A 20823-nucleotide genomic window follows, 5' to 3' on the forward strand; every position below is an offset into this window, starting at 1 on the left:
AGACTCCTCAATATCCAAAGTTATTAACACTTCTTTTAACAAAGAAAAAATATACTCAATCTTAAAAAGAGAAGTTGATTTATTATCATAATTTATTTGTATAGCTTTGCCAAATTCTGTAGCGCTGGATTTATCAGTGTCAATGTCTGAAGTAGGATCTTCTGAGTCAGAGAGATCCTCATTAGAGGAGGATATATCAGTATGTTGCCGGTCTTTACAAATTTCATCAGTATTATGAGAAGTTTTAAAAACACCTTTTACGTTTATTTGAAGGTGGTATAGCAGCCATAGCCTTCTGTATCGCATCAGCAATATAATTTTTCATATCAACATGGATATCATGTACTTTAGATGTTGAAGGAACAACAGATACTGTACTAGCAGTAATAGAAACCTTTTCTGCATTCAAAAGCTTATCATAACAACCGTTTACATACTACAGCTGGAGATATAATCTACACTAGCTTACAACAGATACACTTAGCTTTGGTAGAAGTGTGTTCAGGCAGCATGGTTCCTACAGCAGCTTCTGAGACAGGATCAGGTTGAGACATCTTGTAAAATGTAAAAAAAAGAAAAATAACATTAAACAGAAATATCTTATTTCCACATATAGCAGTTTCAGGAATGGGAAAAATGCAAATGCTAAAATTGCCAAAAAAAAAAACAAATAGCATAGCCCTCTGAGCATAAAGGCGGCAAGGAGCATATAGAAAGTGAGGTAAAATAAAACAAAAATTTTTGGCGCCAAGTATGACGCACAACGCAGTTGAGAAAAAAAATTTGCGCAAACAAACATTCGGAAATGACGCAACTCGCATCATAACAAACACAATTTCGCGCCACACAACATAGCGTCAACTAAGACACAGGAAATTACGAAATTGCATCATGACAGACGCACATTCGCGTCCCAAAAATTTATTGCGCCAAGAATGATGCAATAAATAACAACATTTTGCACCCTTGTGAGCCTAATTTCCCTGCAAGAAAAATAAAAGTGAAATTGAAAAAAAAAAAAAAAAAAAAAAAGACTAAACCCCAGGTAAGAAACTTCCTAAACATGATTCCCATAATGAAACTGCTGGACTGCAAAGGGAAATACACACAGACCTGACTCATGGCAAATATAAGTAAAATACATATATTTAAAACTTTATATCAATACATAAGGCGCCAAACCATAGCTGAGAGTGTCTTAAAATAAAGATACATACTTACTGAAAGACACCCATCCATATATAGCAGTTAGCCAAACCAGTACTGAAAGTTATCAGCAGAGATAATGGTATATAAGAGTATATTGTTGATCTGAAAAGGGAGGTAGGAGATTAATCCCTACGACTGAGAGAACCCTTTAAAAGATTTCCCGCAGAAAACCATAAAATCAAACAGGCGATACTCTCTTCACATCCCTCTGACAAACACTGTACTCAGAGGAATTGGGCTTCAGAATGCTTAGAAGCGCTTATCAAAGAAGAAATCATAAAAATCAAGCACAAAAACTTCACCACCTTCATAGGAGGCATAGTTTGTAAAACTGAATTGTGGGTGTGGTGAGGGGTGTATTTATAGGCATTTTGAGGTTTGGGAAACTTTGCCCCTCCTGGTAGGAATGTATATCCCATATGTCACTAGCTCATGGACTCTTGCCAATTACATGAAAGAAATGCGTTTTACGTGAAATGCCTGTTTGGGAATATAAAAATCTATGCTCCATTTGTATTTGTTTGGTGAAAATATTCTGACAAACAGATTTTCAAGTTTTTGCACCATTACTATGATATTAGTAAGGATTAATGCTACGAATATGGTGGCCTGTAATCTAGTTTCTAAAGCATTATGGCTCAAGCATCGGGATGCTGACCCTGCTTCTAAAGTTAATTTGCTTAATCTGCCTTTTGATACTTCTATGTTGTTTGGCAAACCGTTCGGAAAACTGATTGCAAAAAGAACTGGAGGAATAAGTACATTTTTACCCAAAGCTTCAAGGTCTACCAGGTCTGCTACTTTTTAATCAAACAATAATCTCAGTTTTGTAATGCCAGGGGTTCCATTACTAGAGAAACCTTTCACTCCCAAACTTGGAAATCCTATACTTCCACAAGAGGAAGCAGATGCTGTCCTTGATCAGACTGTCCCTGTCAGGGAAAGACTTTTGCACATTTGGGCACAAATTAGTCAAGATATTTTGGTCCTAGAAGTCATCAGCATCAGATATTTTAAGCTAAATCCTGCTCATCATTTTGTCCAGAATCCTATTCTTCAAGACAAGGAGAAAATGACTGTTGATTTTTCAATATGTTGATCAACTGATTCAAAGCGGGTGCAAGAAATTCCCAAGAGTCACAAGCAAGGATTCAACTACCGCTTGACTTGAACAAAAGATGCTTCTTGGAGACCAGTCCTAGTTTTGAGAGCACTCAATTTTTTTCTCAAGCTTCGGAAATTCAAAATGGAATCTTTGTTAACAGTAATCTAATTCTGAAAGGGACATTTCTGGTTTCAATAGATCTCAAGGATGCATATTTTCACATCCCAAATGCTCCATTACACTCGAAGCTCCTGAGATTTGCAGTAGGAACCCATCACTTTCAATTTCAGCCCTTTCTTTCAGAATCTGAGAACATTTACAAAAGTGCTTGTTCCATTAGTGGCAGAAATATGCAAAGAAGGAATCTTCCTACTACATTACCTAGAAAATACGTTCCTGATTGCAGACTCAGCGCAGCAAGCCAGACTTTATATTCAGAACAGGTTACAGATTCTGCAATAGCTGATAGTTGGATAGTAAACTGGGAAAAAGGCCAGCTTCATCTTACTCATCAGGCCATTCTCGTCAATACAGAAGAGGGCAGTCTATCCTCAGAGAAGATTCACAATATCCGAGCATATCTCTCAAGGGTTCAGACACTCTAATTCATGACAGCCAGATAATGGATGCAGTTTCTGGTAAAATGAGCCTGGTAGCAAATAAGGCTATTTCAGTTATCTTTTCAATCATTGGAGGAAGCATTACCCCCTTTGTCACAGAATTCCTATTCAGGCATTTTGAAACCCCTGAATAAATGCGCTTGTAGCGCAGGAATTGCGTCAGATTTAAGTCAGTATGAGTCGGAATACGATTGTTATTACTCATTGTATTAACAATAAATCTTGGATTTTTTAGTTGCAACTAATTTTGGTGTCTGCAACCATTGTTTATTGTATTGACATTTGAAACAGCATCTAGATTGGTGGGAATGGAATGTGGAAGCAGTTTGTCGCCAATCATATGTTCGAGGGATATGGAACCAGAAAATAACCATCTCTTAAGTCGAAATCTGTTGGAGGTATAAACGCTATTTGTTATCAGTTGCAACCTCTTTCCACCAAAGAACCACTGTATACATTGGACGTGGTAAGAGATCTTCAGATGTAGAAAGGACAAAGGATTTTAGAAAATCAACTTATCAATTTGTTATTGTTTGGGGCAACTCAAGAGACGCATACCAGCAAAAACTACAAGCTCTTAATGGATTCTTTGTTGCATTTCTAAGGCGTATCAACGTCACAACATTTCAGTCCCAAACTGGCTCAGGACACCAGGAGAGCGAGTCTCTCAACAGGCTGTCCAGCACGATCTGTTGAGAGATCTGAATGGTCGCCGTTCCATTGTTTCAGCATGCATAGTTGTAAGTGTCTGAGATGGAATCTGGCAAAAGGAATGATGTCCATGCAGGACACCATGAGTCCGATTACCTCCATACACTGAGCCACTAAGGGTCTCGAGGAGGCCTGGAGGGGCAAGACATGCAGAAGTTAGCTTGCAAGGTCTCTGATCTGTGAGGAATGTTCTCATGAATATGGAGTCTATTATAGTTCCCAGAAAATTCACCCTTGTACTTGGAGTAAGAGAACTCTTTTCCAAGTTTATCTTCCATCCATGTGATCGAAGAAGATTCAGAAGGGAAGATGGTGCTTGTACCAAGATATCGTCCAGGTAAGGCGATACTGCAATACCTTGTGTTCTGGCAACGGCTAGAAGAGCCCCCAGAACCTTTGTAAATATCCTTGGAGCAGTAGCTAGGTCAAAACGGAAGAGCTATAAACTGGAAGTGCTGGTCCAGGAAAGCAAACCTCAGGAACTGAAAATGTTCTCTGTGAATCGGTACGTGAAGGTATGCATCCTTCAGATCTATAGTGGTCATAAACTGTCCTTCCTAAACCAGTGGAAGGATTGACCGTATTGTCTCCATCTTGAAAGAGGGAACACTCAGATACTTGTTTAGGCACTTTAGGTCCAGAATTCGACTAAAAGTTCCCTCCTTCTTTGGAACCACAAAAAGGATTGAATAAATCCCCAAACCTCTTTCTGCTGTAGGTACCAGGACAATTACTCCTAGAGAGGAGAGATTCCGTACGCAACCTAAGAAGGCAGCGCTCTTTTCTGGTCTTGTAGACAGACTGGAGAGTAGGAATCTCCCCCTGGGCGGGTGGGACTTGAATCCTTTTCTTTATCCTTGAGATACAACCTCCAGGACCCAAGGGTCCTGTACATCCTGGAACCAAGCGTCTGAAAAAAAGACAGTCTACTAGGGCTGCCCCTTCATTCCGATTTGTTCTCAAGGGGCTTCTTAGTCTGTTTGGACTTATTCTAGGAGTGAGCCGGCTCCTAAGTACTCTTGGGCTGCTCGGACTTGGAAGACTGCTGTCATTGTGACAGACAGTTTTCGTCCCTTAGGCCTATTCTTATCCTGCCGTAGGAAGGCACCTTTCCCTCTGGTAACCGTAGAGATAATGGAGTCCAGCCCATAGAGCGAATAAAATCTTTCCCTTGAAGGGAAAAGAAAGGAGTCTGGATTTAGAAGTCATATCCGCAGACCAAGACTTTAATCAGAGAGCACCGCGGGCTAGAACCGCAAAGCCAGCAGCCTTTGCGTTTATGCGAAAGCTGCATATTAGCATCACAGATGGAGTTAGCAATTCTCAGTGCTTTAATTCTCTCCTGAATATCCTTGAGGGGAGTCTCCACCTCAATGAGCTCCGACAGAGTGTCGAACCAGTAGGTAGCTGCTCCAGCAACCGCGGCTACAGCTTCCGCTTGTTGTAATAAAAACCCTGTATGTTGAAACATCTTCCTCAGAAAAGTTTCCATTTTCTTATCCATAGGCTCTCTAAAAGAAGAGCTATCCTCCAGAGGGATAGTAATATGCTTAGCCAGCATAGAGATAGCGCCATCCACCTTAGGGATGGAGCCCCACAAATCTAAATTGAGAGTCAGGGACCGGGAATAATTTCTTTAAGACGAGGGGGAAAAAGAAGTTCCTACTCTTTCCCATTCATTACTATTGTTCGCCTTCTTAACTGGCACAGGAAAAGTCGGAGGGACCTTCCTATCTTCATAAACCCCGTCTAATTTAGGGATCTTAGGCTCCTCAGGGAGTGTAGCCTCTGGAACCTCTAGAGTAGACAGAACCTCCTTTTATAAAAACGCAGATGCTCAATTTTAAATCTAAAGGAGGATTCCTCCGCTGAAGGAGGTTTAGTAACTGAAGTCTCACAGAGGTTAACTCTTCCTCGGATAGCTGGGATATAGTAGCTAAATCCGACAGATATTTAGATTACTGTAGGTCAGGAGAACTATGTTTAACCTTCCTCTTGCGTTTGTTAGAGTGAGGTAAGAGCGAGGTAAGGCACTCAGGGCCGCAGACACCGCTGATTGTAACTGAGCGGTAAAGTCTGCTGGAAAAAGGCCCCCTCCAGATGGAGGATTAGTTGAGCCGCTGGGAACTGCATGTGGAGCGGGTAATGTAGAAAGGGTAGTAATTTCTCGGGACCCAGATTACTGAGAAGTAGATGGCTCAGAAGGGCTAATAGCGCTATGAGTATTAGCAGGCTTGTCTCCCTTCTTAGGTTTTAGAACAGTGTTTAGGCAAATGTAACAGAATTGAGCAGGTGGGCAAACCACAGTCTCCTCACAATATAAACAGAAATTATTAATCAGTACAGAAGGAGCGGAAACTTTTAATGTAGTATCAGAGTCCTCCATAGCTTTGTATATACCCACAGAAGGACAAACAAAAATAAATGCTTTTATTTAAAAAAACGGCACCTTAATACTCCCAATGGCTGGGGCACTCACCACCTCCTAGACCCAGACAGCTAACAGTGAAAACAGCTCTCCTCAGGAATGTCGTCTGCAGCAGGATCTTAGGAAATTAAAGAGACTGCACCCGGTCACGTGGTGCGTATGACAGGACTTCCCCTGCTATGAAAAAGGGCGCTAAGCTATTATGAGCTGCACGGCACTTCAAAAACGAAAGTGAAACCTGTTTGTTCCAAGCCAAAAACACACAGTCTATGAGCCCAAAAAAACTCTTACATTAAGCAGATATAAATCCCCAAACTGTTCAAATAATCTCCCTGAAGGAGATATTAACCCTTGATCCTATTGAGGTATAAAGGAGCCACACTGTGACCCTGTATAGCGTTTCAAATTTTATATATAAAAAAAAAATGGTCTTACCCTCCAGGATCCATGCTGGCACAGCCTCTCAAGTGTGACAGTCTTGCAGCAGTGCTTCTGACATGGACTTGAGTGTGTAGCAGCAAGCAGTGAAACTCGTCAACACAGATTGCTCAGGAGCTGTTAGCAACAGTCTGGATGGGTTTTGACATGATTACTTAAAATTCCAGTCCTTTCTTGAAGGGAACATACCAATTACAGGACTATCCAAATCTTCTGACACTTCTCTGCCACCTCCTATAGTGATGAAAGGCAAAGAATGACTGGAGTATAGGGGAAGTGGGAGGGATATTTAAGCCTTTGGCTGGGTGACTGCCTCCTCCTGGTGGCCAGGTGTTGTATTTCCCAACAGTAAGGAATTAAGTCTTTGACTCTCCCTGCCTTATGGAAGGAAAACACAGAAGAAAGAGGTGTTTTATGTCCTTTTAAAATTTCTAACACAGCCAAAGAGCAATTACCAGAAAGGTAAAGTCAATAAGCAGTAGCTCTTAGTGTGTTTCATATGCGGCACTAACACCTGCGGGTCTCTATACATAACACACACGTGAGCACATAATTGATACAAGATTTACATTTTGTCTTGTACTTCTGGGAGTAACTTCACAGAAGTCTTCAAAAAGACTAGTCTCACTTACATATTGGTTAAATATTATATTAACATTCTTTTTCATTTTTAATATATTTAATAGCAAGTTTCTTATAGTGCTGAAACAACACACAGTATTATAAAATGCTGATTAAAAAAAAAAATGATATGCTTTAAAAATGTATTACTAAGGAAACATTTGAACTGATATATTTTAATCTCTGTAACTAGACAAGCCATTCTGAGGCTCACAACCGGTCTGTGGCTTACATCAGCAAAAAGATTTAAAGCAATATAAATATTGTAATCATAAAATATTCTACTGTTAGAGCATTTTACCATTGCAGCTAAAGACAAGTTAAGATGAACTATGTTTAACCCCACTGTGGGATTAAACACACAGTTATACACAAAAAATGATAAAATGCTCTAATGTATTAGAACATTTTAATAATACACTATTATGCTCCTTTAAGCAAGACCAGATATCCCCAGATGACGATACAAATGTCTCAAATTAAAAAACAGAAGAATCTCAAGCAACAGCAGCATAGGAAGCCTGTGTAATAGGACCTTGCTCACCTTTCGGTCTTCTTTAAAGGTTTCAGCAGCAGTTGTGAAATCTGCGATGGAGCTCTTACAGTGAGGACACCCTGAAGGAAGGATGGAAAAGAAAATCAAACATAACCAGATAGTGAAACTCTTGCAACTCGTTAGCTCACTTTTTCTCATTAATATTTGGAAATACTAATCCTAACCTACAATAAACCTTGACTGCTAACCATAACTGGATAAGAAAACATGCCCTAAAGATGCTGGCGAAAGGATGGTTAATGTCTTTGCACGAGTATAAAATATCCTCATAGGTAACATTTCCCTGTGGCTTGTAGCTTATTTTACCTTGATAAGTTATTTGTCACTGATAGAAAGTCATTTTTACTCATTGACTTACTAGTTCTTAGATTAGTGTTCTAATGGAAATTCCCTGCCCTTTATAACATATCTCACAGGATCCAATGATCAAAAACACGCTGGCATGAAAAGAAATCACACAAATTCAATGTGCGGTTATTTTAGCATTATATCGCTCCGAATTCAGAACCCTGCATAGTGAGCTAAACAACCTTCAAGTTAAAATTTGCCTTTTTAAAATTTAGAGCTTTAGAATCATGCTCAGAGAAATAAAATACTACATTGCATATTCAGTCTGTTAGTGTGTACTTTTCTCTCTCTTTAAAAAATTCAATTAGACCGAAGTAAAAAGAGAGAAAGAAAGAAACAAGATGCAGAGGTGCCTGAGGTTTATAATACGAAAAACACTGTCTGAAAAAAAACAGGGCGGGCCGTGGACTCATTGTGTCAAGAAATAAATAAATTTATCAGGTAAGCAAAAATTTTGTTTTCTTTCTAAAGACACGATGAGACCACGGATCATCATCAATTACTGTTTGGAATCAATACCCAAGCTAGAGGACACAGATAAGGCACAAGACAGAGAACCTAAACAGAAGGCACCACTGCTTGAAAACAAAAAAACACCTTTCTCCAAAAGGAGGCCTCAGCTGAGGCAAAAGTATCAAATAATACAATTTTGAAAAAGTATGTAGAGAGGACCAAGTTGCATTCTTGCAAAACTGTTCCAAAGAAGCTGCATTTTTGAAAGCCCAGGAAGAAGAAACAGTCCTTGTGGAACGAGCCGTGATTCTCTCAGGAGGCTGCTGCCCAGCAGTTTCATAGGCTAAGTGAATTATACTCTTCAGCCAGAAAGAAAGAGAAGTCTTAGCTGTCCGACCCTTGCGTTTCAAAGAGAAAACGACAAAGCAGAAGACTGGCGAAAATTCTTATTCGACTGCAAATAGAATTTCAACACACGCACCACATCTAGGTTGTGCAGCAAATGCACCTTATGAGAAGAAGGATTAGGACACAAAAAATGAACAACTATTTCCCGATTAATATTCCTATCCCAAAACACTTTAGGAAGGAAAACTAGCTTAGGACATAAAACCAACTTATCAGGAAGAAGGATAAAGGAATCACACAGCAACGCTGAGAGTTCAAAGGCTCTCCGAGCAGAAGAAATGGCAACAAGAAACAAAAACCTTCCAAGATAACATCTCAATATCTAAGGAATGCATAGGCTCAAATGAAGCCTGCAGAAGGACTTTAAAAACAAGGAAGAGACTCCAGGGAGTCTCAACAGGATTAAACACAGGCCTGATTCTGACAAAAAGATTGCACATCAGGTCCATCCGCCAGACGCTTATGCAACAAAATAGACAAGGCAGATATTTGACCCTTCAAAGTACTCGCTGACAAACCCTTCTCCAGACCTTCCTGGAGAAAGGACAAAAATCCCAGGATCCTGACTCTACTCCATAAGAAACATTTGGACTCAACCAGTACAGATATTTATGCCATATTTTATGGTAAATCTTGCTAGTCACAGGCTTATGAGCCTGGATCAAAATCTCAACGACCGACTCCAAGAACCCGCGCTTTAGATAAAATTAATGGTATAATCTCCAAGCTGTCAGCTTCAGAGAAGTGAATTTGGATGAAGGAAGGGACCCTGAAATAGAAGGTCCTTCCTCAGAGGGAAATTCCACTGCACCGTCAGCGCATCTGTCAGGACGGCCTGTGGATCCCTTGACCTCTAACCGAACCTTGGGAGCTTGGCATTCTGCCGAGATGCCATGAGATCTAGCTTCGGCCGCTCCCATTTGAGGATAAAACTGGAACACACCTCCAGATGGAGTTCCTACTCCCCGGGATGAAAAGTCCATCTGCTCAGAAAATCCGCTTCCCAACAGTCCAATCTTGGAATGTGGATCGCACATAGACAGCAGTTGTGGGTCTCCGCCCACTGCACAATTTTGGTCACCTCTGACATTGCCAAGGAACCCCGAGTTCCTCCCTGGTGGTTGATGTAAGCCACCGATATTAAGTTTACTGGAACCTAATAAACCGGGCTAAAGCTAACTGAGACCAGGCCAGTAAAACGTTGAAGATCGCTCTCAGCTCTAAGATGTTTATGGAGAGGACTGACTCCTCCCGAGTCCATAGACCCTGAGCCTTTAATGAGCCCCAGACTGCTCCTCCCATCAGGCTGGCATCCGTGGTCACAATCACCCAGGTAGGTCTGCAGAAGCAGGTTCCCTGGAATACGTGTTCCCAAGACAACCACCACGGAAGAGAGATTCTCTTGTTGCTTGATCCAGATCTATCCGTGGAGACAGATCCACATAGTCCCCGTTCCATTACCTGAGCATGCATAACTGCAGAGATCTGAGATGGAACCGAGCGAACGGAATGATGTCCATGGCAGCTACCATCAGACCAAGTACCTCCATACATTGAGCCACTGACGGCCGAGGACAGGACTGAAGGGCAAGGCAAGAGTCGAAATTCCTTGTTTTTCTGACCTCTGTCAGAAAAATCTTCATTAATAGGGAATCTATATGATCCCCAAGAACACTACACTTGTAGCTGGAACCAAGGAACTTTTTCCCAGATTCACCTTCCATTCGTGGGACCAAGGAAAGACAACAAGATCTCCGTATGAGAGTTTGATTGTTAAAAGACTGCACCTGAACTAGAATGTCGTCCACATATGGCGCCACTGCAATGCCCCGAGACCGGATTACCGCCACCAGAGCCCCCAGGACCTTTGAGAAAATTATGGGAGCTGTGACAAGGCCGAATGGAAGGGCCACAAACTGAAAGTGCTTGTCTAGAAAAGTGAATCTCAGAAAACCTGTGATGATCCCTGTGGATGGGAACATAAAGGTACTCATCCTTTAGGTCTATGGTTGTCATGAACTGACCCTCTTGACCAAAGGGAAGAATGGAACGTAGTTTCCATCTTGAAGGACTGTAATTTGATAAACTTGTTTAGACATCTTAGGTCTAAAATTGGTCTGAAATTTCCCTCTTTCTTGGGAACCACAAACATATTGAAGTAGAATCCCAGACCCTGTTTCAATATGGGGACTGGAACAATCTCTCCCACGGCGGAAAAATCCCGGACACAAAGAAAGAACGCCTCTCCATTTATCTGGTCTACAGATAATCCTGAGAGGAGAAACCTGTCCCTGGGAGGAAAGTCAAGAACTCTAGTTTGTACCCATGGGATACAATGTACACCACCCAAGGATCCGGAACATCCCGAACCCAGGCCCTTCAAGCTGACTTTGAATCATTTGCGGGCTTCTTAGATTGCATCCCCTTGTTCCAAGACTGAGTGGACTTCCAGGAAGGCTTGGTTCCATCTTGGAAGAGGGGGGAGAAGGCCTACCTTTAAAGTTTTGAAAAGAACGAAAATTACTCTGACGTCCTTTCTGTCGATTCCTCTTATCCTGAGGGAGGAAATTACCTTTTCCTCCAGAATTATCGGAAATAATTTCGGCCAAGCCCGGCCCAATTAAGGTCTTACCCTTGTAGGGAATCGCCAAAAGTTTGGACTTAGATGAAACATCCGCAGACCAGGATTTCACCATAAGGCTCTGCGAGCCAGTACAGCAAAGCCAGAAATCTTTGCTCCCAACTTAATGACTTGAAAGAAAGCATCCGAGATAAAGGAATTTCCCAAATTAAGAGCCTTAATCCTATCCTGGATTTCCTCAAGAGTAGAATCTGTCTGAATAGAATCAGGCAACGAACCAGACCAGTAGGCTGCTGCGCTGGTGACAGTAGCAATACACACCGCAGACTGCCATTGCAGTCCTTAAAGGAACAGCTATCATCTATGGGAATAGTGGTTCTCTTAACCAAAGTGGAAATTGCTCCTTCCACCGTGGGGACCGACTGCCAAGACTCCTTAATAGAATTAGCTATTGGGAACATTTTCTTAAAAATTGGGGATGGAGAAAAAAAGGAATACCAGGTCTCTCCCACTCCCATGCAATAATCTCTGTAGCACGGTCTGGTACAGGGAATACCTCCACAGCAGAGGGAACATCAAAGTACTTGATCAGTCTACTAGACTTTTTAGGATGGACTACGACAGTCGTAGCGGAGTCATCCAATGTAGCCAAAACCTCCATAAAGTAACAGACGGAGGTGCTCCAGCTAAAAACTGAAGGATACAACTTCAGCATCAGAAGAAGGAATTACACTGTCTGAATCCGAGATTTCACCCTCGGACGCTACCGAAGTGAGTGTCTTCCTCCCCAGACTTCCGAGAGGAAGCACCTTGAGTAGCAACCACAGGCTCAGAAACCTTGCTCACTGAATCTATAAATTTCCTCTTGCACTTTCCCTGCAGCATGGGAAAAAATCGACAGTGCCTCAGATACCGTAGAAGATAGCTGGGCAGCAATGTCTTGCAAGGTAACTCCAGACGGAGTATGAGAGGAAACGCAGGGCACTGCATGTATGGACGAAAAAGGTTGGGATGCTTGAGGAGAAGCTGCGGCATATCTGGTACAGGAGACCCCTGAACAGCATCCGCCTTAGCTAATGATGGCTCAGGCTCAAAAAGCTTAACCCTATAACACAATGTTCTTTCAATACAAATAAGAACAAAAAACATAATTTATGCTTACCTGATAAATTTATTTCTCTTGTGGTGTATCCAGTCCACGGATCATCCATTACATGTGGGATATTCTCATTCCCAACAGGAAGTTGCAAGAGGACACCCACAGCAGAGCTGTCTATATAGCTCCTCCCCTAACTGCCATATCCAGTCATTCGACCGAAAACAAGCAGAGAAAGGAGAAACCATAGGGTGCAGTGGTGACTGTAGTTTAAAGTTAAAAAATACCTGCCTTAAAATGACAGGGCGGGCCGTGGACTGGATACACCACAAGAGAAATAAATTTATCAGGTAAGCATAAATTATGTTTTCTCTTGTAAGGTGTATCCAGTTCACGGATCATCCATTACTTGTGGGATACCAATACCAAAGTACACGGATGAAGGGAGGGACAAGGCAGGCACTTAAACGGAAGGTACCACTGCCTGTAAAACCTTTCTCCCAAAAATAGCCTCCGAAGAAGCAAAAGTATCAAACTTGTAGAATTTTTAAAAAGTATGAAGCGAAGACCAAGTCGCCACCTTGCAAATCTGTTCAACAGAAGCCTCATTTTTAAAGGCCCATGTGGAAGCCACAGCTCTAGTAGAATGAGCTGTAATCCTTTCTGGAGGCTGCTGGCCAGCAGTCTCATAGGCTAAGCGGATTATGCTTCTTAGCCAAAAAGAAAGAGAGGTTGCCGAAGCCTTTTGACCTCTCCTCTGTCCAGAGTAGACAACAAACAAAGCAGATATTTGACGAAAATCTTTAGTAGCTTGTAAGTAAAACTTTAAAGCACGAACCACGTCCAGATTGTGTAATAGACGTTCCTTCTTTGAAGAAGGATTAGGACACAAAGATGGAACAACAATCTCTTGATTGATATTCTTATTAGATACCACCTTAGGTAAAAACCCAGGTTTGGTACGCCGGACTACCTTATCTGCATGGAAGATCAGATAAGGAGAATCACATTGTAAGGCAGATAACTCGGAGACTCTACGAGCCGAGGAAATAGCTACCAAAAACAGAACTTTCCAAGATAAAAGTTTGATATCTATGGAATGAAGAGGTTCAAACGGAACTCCTTGAAGAACTTTAAGAACCAGATTTAAGCTCCATGGCGGAGCAACAGGTTTAAACACAGGCTTGATTCTAACTAAAGCCTGAACGTCTGGAACATCTGCCAGACGCTTGTGCAAAAGAATAGACAGGGCAGAAATCTGTCCCTTTAAGGAACTAGCTGACAATCCTTTTTTCCAAACCTTCTTGGAGAAAGGATAATATCCTGGGAATCCTGACCTTACTCCATGAATAACCCTTGGATTCACACCAATAAAGATATTTACGCCATATCTTATGGTAAATTTTCCTGGTGACAGGCTTTCGTGCCTGTATTAAAGGTATCAATGACTGACTCGGAGAAGCCACGCTTTGATAACATCAAGCGTTCAATCTCCAGGCAGTCAGTCTCAGAGAAATTAGATTTGGATGATTGAAAGGACCTTGCAGAAGAAGGTCTTGTCTTAACGGCAGAGTCCAAGGTGGAAAGGATGACATGTCCACTAGATCTGCATACCAGGTCCTGCGTGGCCACGCAGGCGCTATCAAGATCACTGATGCTCTCTCCTGCTTGATTTTGGCAATCAGACGAGGGAGCAGAGGAAACGGTGGAAACACATAAGCCAGGTTGAAAGACCAGGGCGCTGCTAGAGCATCTATCAGCGTCGCCTTGGGATCCCTGGACCTGGATCCGTAACAAGGAAGCTTGGCGTTCTGGCGAGACGCCATGAGATCCAGTTCTGGTTTGCCCCAACGATTAATCAATTGTGCAAACACCTCCGGATGGAGTTCCCACTCCCCCGGATGAAAAGTCTGACGACTTAGAAAATCCCCCTCCCAGTTCTCTACACCTGGAATATGGATAGCTGATAGGTGGCAAGAGTGAATCTCTGCCCAGCGAATTATCTTTGAGACTTCTAACATCGCTAGGGAACTCCTTGTTCCCCCTTGATGGTTGATATAAGCCACAGTCGTGATGTTGTCCGACTGAAATCTGATGAACCTCAGTTGCTAACTGAGGCCAAGCCTGAAGAGCATTGAATATCGCTCTCAGTTCCAGAATATTTATTGGAAGGAGTGACTCCTCCTGAGTCCACGATCCCTGAGCCTTCAGGGAGTTCCAGACTGCACCCCAACCTAGAAGGCTGGCATCTGTCATTATTGTCCAATCTGGCCTGCGAAAGGTCATACCTTTGGACAGATGGACCCAAGAGAGCCACCAGAGAAGAGAATCCCTGGTCTCTTGATCCAGATTTAGTAGAGGGGACAAATCTGTGTAATCCCCATTCCACTGACTGAGCATGCAGAGTTGCAGCGGTCTGAGATGTAGGCGTGCAAACGGCCCTATGTCCATTGGCGCTACCATTAAGCCGATTACTTCCATGCACTGAGCCACCGAAGGGCGAGGAATGGAATAAAGAACACGGCAGGAATTTAGAAGTTTTGATAACCTGGATTCCGTCAGGTAAATTTTCATTTCTACAGAATCTATCAGAGTCCCTAGGAAGGAAACTCTTGTGAGGGGGGATAGAGAACTCTTTTCCTCGTTCACCTTCCACCCATGCGACCTCAGAAATGCCAACACTATGTCCGTATGAGACTTGGCAATTTGGAAGTTTGACGCCTGAATCAGGATGTCGTCTAAATAAGGGGCCACTGCTATGCCCCGCGGTCTTAGGACCGCCAGAAGCGACCCCAGAACCTTCGTAAAAATTCTTGGGGCTGTAGCTAACCCAAAGGGATGAGCTACAAACTGGTAATGCCTGTCTAGGAAGGCAAACCTGAGAAACCGATCATGATCTTTGTGTATCGGAATGTGAAGATAAGCATCCTTTAAATGCACTGTAGTCATGTATTGACCCTCCTGGATCATAGGTAGGATGGTACGAATAGTCTCCATCTTGAATGATGGAACTCTGAGGAATTTTTTTAAGATCTTTAGATCCAAAATTGGTCTGAAGGTTCCCTCTTTTTTGGGAACCACAAACAGATTTGAGTAAAATCCCTGTCCCTGTTCCTCCTTTGGAACTGGATGGATCACTCCCATAACTAGGAGGTCTTTTACACAGTGTAAGAATGCCTCTCTCTTTATCTGGTTTGCAGATAATTGTGAAAGGTGAAATCTCCCTTTTGGGGGGGGGAAGCCTTGAAGTCCAGAAGATATCCCTGGGATATAATTTCCAACGCCCAGGGATCCTGGACATCTCTTGCCCACGCCTGGGCGAAGAGCGAACGTCTGCCCCCTACTAGATCCGTTACCGGATAGGGGGCCGTTCCTTCATGCTTTCTTAGAGGCAGCAGCAGGCTTTTTGGCCTGCTTACCTTTGTTCCAGGCCTGGTTAGGTCTCCAGACCGTCTTGGACTGAGCAAAAGTTCCCTCTTGTTTTGCATTAGAGGAAGTTGATGCCGCACTTGCCTTGAAGTTTCGAAAGGCACGGAAATTAGACTGTTTGGCCTTTGATTTGGACCTATCCTGAGGAAGGGCATGACCTTTTCCTCCAGTGATATCAGCAATAATCTCCTTCAAACCAGGCCCGAATAGGGTCCGCCCCTTGAAGGGAATGTTAAGCAGCTTAGACTTTGAAGTACCGTCAGCTGACCATGATTTAAGCCATAGCACTCTGTGCGCCTGGATAGCAACACCAGAAATCTTAGCCGTTAGTTTAGTCAAATGAACAATGGCATCAGAAACAAAAGAATTGGCTAGCTTAAGTGCTCTAAGCTTGTCAAGTATGTCATCCAATGTAGTTGCTACCTGTAAAGCCTCTTCCAGAGACTCAAACCAGAACGCCGCAGCAGCAGTGACAGGAGCAATGCATGCAAACCTTGTTGAATAAACATTTTCTTAAGGTAACCCTCTAACTTTTTATCCATTGGATCTAAGAAAGCACAACTATCCTCGACAGGGATAGTAGTACGCTTTGCTAGAGTAGAATCTGCTCCCTCCACCTTAGGAACTGTCTGCCATAAGTCCCGTGTGGTGGCGTCTATTGGAAACATTTTTCTAAAAATAGGAGGGGGAAGAGAACGGCACACCTGGTCTATCCCATTCCTTAGTAATAATTTCTGTAAACGTTTTAGGTATTGGAAAAACATCAGTGCACACCGGCACTGCATAGTATTTATCCAGTCTACACAATTTTCTGGCACTGCAATTGTATCAAAGTCATTCAGAGCAGCTAAAACCTCCCTGAGTAACACGCGGAGGTGTTCAAGCTTAAATTTAAATGTAGAAATACCAGAATCAGGTTGCATCATCTTCCCTGAGTCAGAAACATCACCCACAGAAAGAAGCTCTCCTTCAGCTTCTGCATATTGTGAGGCAGTATCAGACATAGGTCTTAAAGCGTCAGTATGCTCTGTATTTTGTCTAACTCCAGAGCTATCTCGCTTTCCTCTAAATTCAGGTAGTCTGGCTAATACCGCTGACAGTGTATTATCCATGACTGCCACCATGTCTTGTAAAGTAAACGCTATGGGCGCCCTGGATGTACTTGGCGCCATTTGAGCGTGAGTCCCTTGAGCGGGAGTCAAAGGATCTGACATGTGGGGAGAGTTAGTCGGCATAACTTCCCCCTCGTCACATTCCTTTGGTGATAAATTTTTTAAAGACAGAATATGATCTTTATTGCTTAAAGTGAAATCAAGTACATTTGGTACACATTCTAAGAGGGGGTTCCACCATGGCTTTTAAACATAATGAACAAGGAGTTTCCTCTATGTCAGACATGTTTGTACAGGCTAGCAATGAGACTAGCAAGCTTGGAAAACACTTTAAATCAAGTTAACAAGCAAATATAAGAAACGGTACTGTGCCTTTAAGAGAAACAAATTTTGTCAGAATTTGAAAAACAGCGAAAAAAGGCAGTAAATCAAACAAAATTTTTACAGTGTGTATAATAAGCTAACAGAGCATTGCACCCACTTGCAAATGGATGATTAACCCCTTAGTTCAAAACACAGATAAAAAAAAACGATATAAACATTTTTTAACAGTCACACCAACTGCCACAGACTTGCTGTGGGCCTACCTTCCCCAACAAACGATTTTGGAAAGCTTAAGAGCCCTTTAGAGATGTCCTATAGCATTCAGGGGACTCCTGGAGGAAGCTGGATGTCTCAGTCTGTAAAAGTTACTGCGCAAAAAAAGCGCTAAATTAGGCCCCTCCCACTCATAGTAACAGTGGAAAGCCTCAGGAAACCGTTTCTAGGCAAATTTAAGCCAGCTATATGGAAAAAACTAGGCCCCAATAAAGTTTTATCACCAAAGTATATATAAAAACGTTTAAACATGCCAGCAAACGTTTTATATTGTAAATATAAAAGAGTATTACCTCAGAAAGTAAGCATGATACCAGTCGCTATTAAATCACTGTATTCAGGCTTACCTTACATAAATTTGGTATCAGCAGCATTTTCTAGCATTCACATCTTCTAGAAAAATCTTAACTGCACATACCTCATAGCAGGATAACCTGCACGCCATTCCCCCGCTGAAGTTATCTCTCTCTTCAGTCATGTGTGAGAACAGCAATGGATCTTAGTTACAACCTGCTAAGATCATAGAAATCACAGGCAGATTCTTCTATTTTTCTGCCTGGAACAAAATAGTACAACTCCGGTACCATTTAAAAATAATAAACTTTTGATTGAAGCAAAATAACAGCTACATTTCACCACTTCTCTCTTACTACCTCCATGCTTGTTGAGAGTTGCAAGAGAATGACTGGATATGGCAGTTAGGGGAGGAGCTATATAGACAGCTCTGCTGTGGGTGTCCTCTTGCAACTTCCTGTTGGGAATTAGAATATCCCACAAGTAATGGATGATCCGTGGACTGGATACACCTTACAAGAGAAAAAGGGATTGGTGTTCCATTTGGGATCAGGAAACGCAAGCTACATGTACATATTGTAAGGTCTCTTAATCTTTGACCAAAAAGGAAGGGAAACAGAGAAAAAAAACAAAACTGCTTTTATTTCACCTGGAAATTAACACTGCACAAAACAATACTGTCTCTTTAAATTTTTATATTTGTGAAACGGAACTACGGAGCAGCGTCCTGAAAACCCCCCAGACAGTCTCTACACCTCAGCTAATATGCTGAGGTGCCTACTTTTCTTGCTGGACGCAGGCAAACTGTATAATAAACTATCCGGTTTTCAATCCAGAACTGCCAATCAAACGGCTGTTTGATCGTAGATAACTTGCGCTTTCCCTTAGGAGAGCCGTAACTATCAAGTGGCTCTTTTCCGGAACTCACAGGAAGTGGGTCCGGAAGGCGCGCGAAACCAGCCTTGCCGCCTCTGAAGGAAACAGCCTCTTAGTCAATGGCGTTCCCGGCGGCCATTAAATTCATAGAAGTGCCGCAACAGTGGAAAAAAACTATGTGCGCAATAAAAGTTACACTGCACTAACATACCCAGTCCTTGTTGTTACCAGATAAAAAGACAAATGCTGAGCCCACCATAAATAAAACATAATAAATAAATAAGGCCTCCTCACGTCCCCAGTGCCTGCATAATCTGCCCTTATTTTTAAAATTAACCCTACTAGGATTAACTGATAAAAACAACGTACCCTGCAGATTTAACTGCTGAAGTGCCATATTTTCCCTGTAAAAAGAAAAATAAACCTGGCACTTACCTGAATATGTTCTGTCCAGCAGAAGGACAGCTCACCAGGTTTGAGAGGCATTCTCCCTCACATGGACCTGTGGAAGAAAAACAAAGACTGAGTAATCTTACTCAGGCTTTTAATGTTAGGACAGCATTAAATACATGAGAGGCGCAGTAAGGACTGTACCCCACAAGTTCCCATTGCTTGGAAGCCACCACTGCTCTACTGAAGAGACTGACATGGGCTACGGCTACACCCCAGGACATAGCAGGACAAACTTGTACTGCTGAAAAATAAAACTCTTGCTTGAAGAATCTTCTTTCAAACACCTAAACTTTACCACCTCCTTGCTCTTAACGTAGGCAAAGAGAATGACTGGGGTGGGAGGGAAGGAAGTGATATTTAACAGCTTTGCTGTGGTGCTCTTTGCCTACTCCTACTGGCCAGGAGTGATATCCCCAACAGTAATTGACTATCATCCGTGGACTCATCGTGTCATTAGAAAGAAACAGGGAGATGAAATGGACGCAGAGTTTGCCATGTTATGAGTGAGATGATATTTAGGGACTTGATATGTTGTCCCACCTTAATTTATAATGCACATCCTTAAACTAGCACACTACACCCAGGCTTCCTTAGTGATCTCACCTCTAACTTCAACTACTCACATTTATATTAATTATTTGAACTCCGTATTCTATGACATTATACTATACCTCAAAGAGCTTCCTCAATTTAACGCTGTTTTATTTTCCCACACCTTTAGAATAACCCAAAATTTCCCTCAATCTCGCTTCATCTCACACCACCCTCCCTCCCCTAGAATTCTTCACCATCCTAAGCCCTTCCGTCTCTGGTTGCCAGAAGCATAATGCTTGGCCTTGTATAAATCTCCAATCCCTAATGAGAACATTTAATCTGGATAGCTTTGTGTAATGTTGACGTGAAGCAGAAGGGTTAAAAGTGTTTTCTGCTCTGTAACTTGTATTTTATGACGAAGTGCGACAATGTTTCAGCGTGTGAGCTGTGAAGCTGGAACACTGAGCAGGTGTCAAACTGCATCAGTATATTTATAATACAAGTTCTGTTTAAAGAATCAAGCACAGAGAAGCCATCAAGATAAATTAGGAACTGCCATAATCAGAAAAAAATGCAGCTTTCTTGTCACAAACAATTAAATAAAATTACACTATAGACGGCCCTTCAGTGAAAGCTGGGCTCTTGTCTGATAATTGAAAATTTATCAGGGAAACATGAAAAAATAAACACAGCATGTTTTTAATAAATGCAATTAATGTTACAACTATGTTTATTAAAGTGAGGCAGGGGGTCATGAAAGCATAGTTTTTGCTAAAAGGTTAAAACATGTACATGTAATGATGCTGATAATATTAGAGATATCAAATCTACTATTTTTAACAAACAAATCCAGCATTACAAAAACACTTCAAAGGGTGCTTGTGTTGTGTAAATTTATGACAAAGTTATCACAAACCCATGAGGCTGCCAGAAGGTTGAATAGCTAGCTATAAA

General features: G+C 42.0%; 1 protein-coding gene across 1 annotated transcript in view; it reads right to left on the minus strand.

Annotated features, from left to right (window-relative positions):
- Window positions 1-20823, minus strand: part of PDIA5 (protein disulfide isomerase family A member 5) — a 326999-nt gene that overhangs the window by 75226 nt on the left and 230950 nt on the right. The window contains exon 15 of the mRNA XM_053698070.1: window positions 7677-7747. Within this exon, the coding sequence (XP_053554045.1) occupies window positions 7677-7747 (71 nt within the window). The remainder of the gene's footprint in view (window positions 1-7676; window positions 7748-20823) is intronic.

This window comes from Bombina bombina, chromosome 1 (assembly GCF_027579735.1).
Source record: "Bombina bombina isolate aBomBom1 chromosome 1, aBomBom1.pri, whole genome shotgun sequence".
Classification (NCBI taxonomy): Eukaryota; Metazoa; Chordata; class Amphibia; order Anura; family Bombinatoridae; genus Bombina; species Bombina bombina.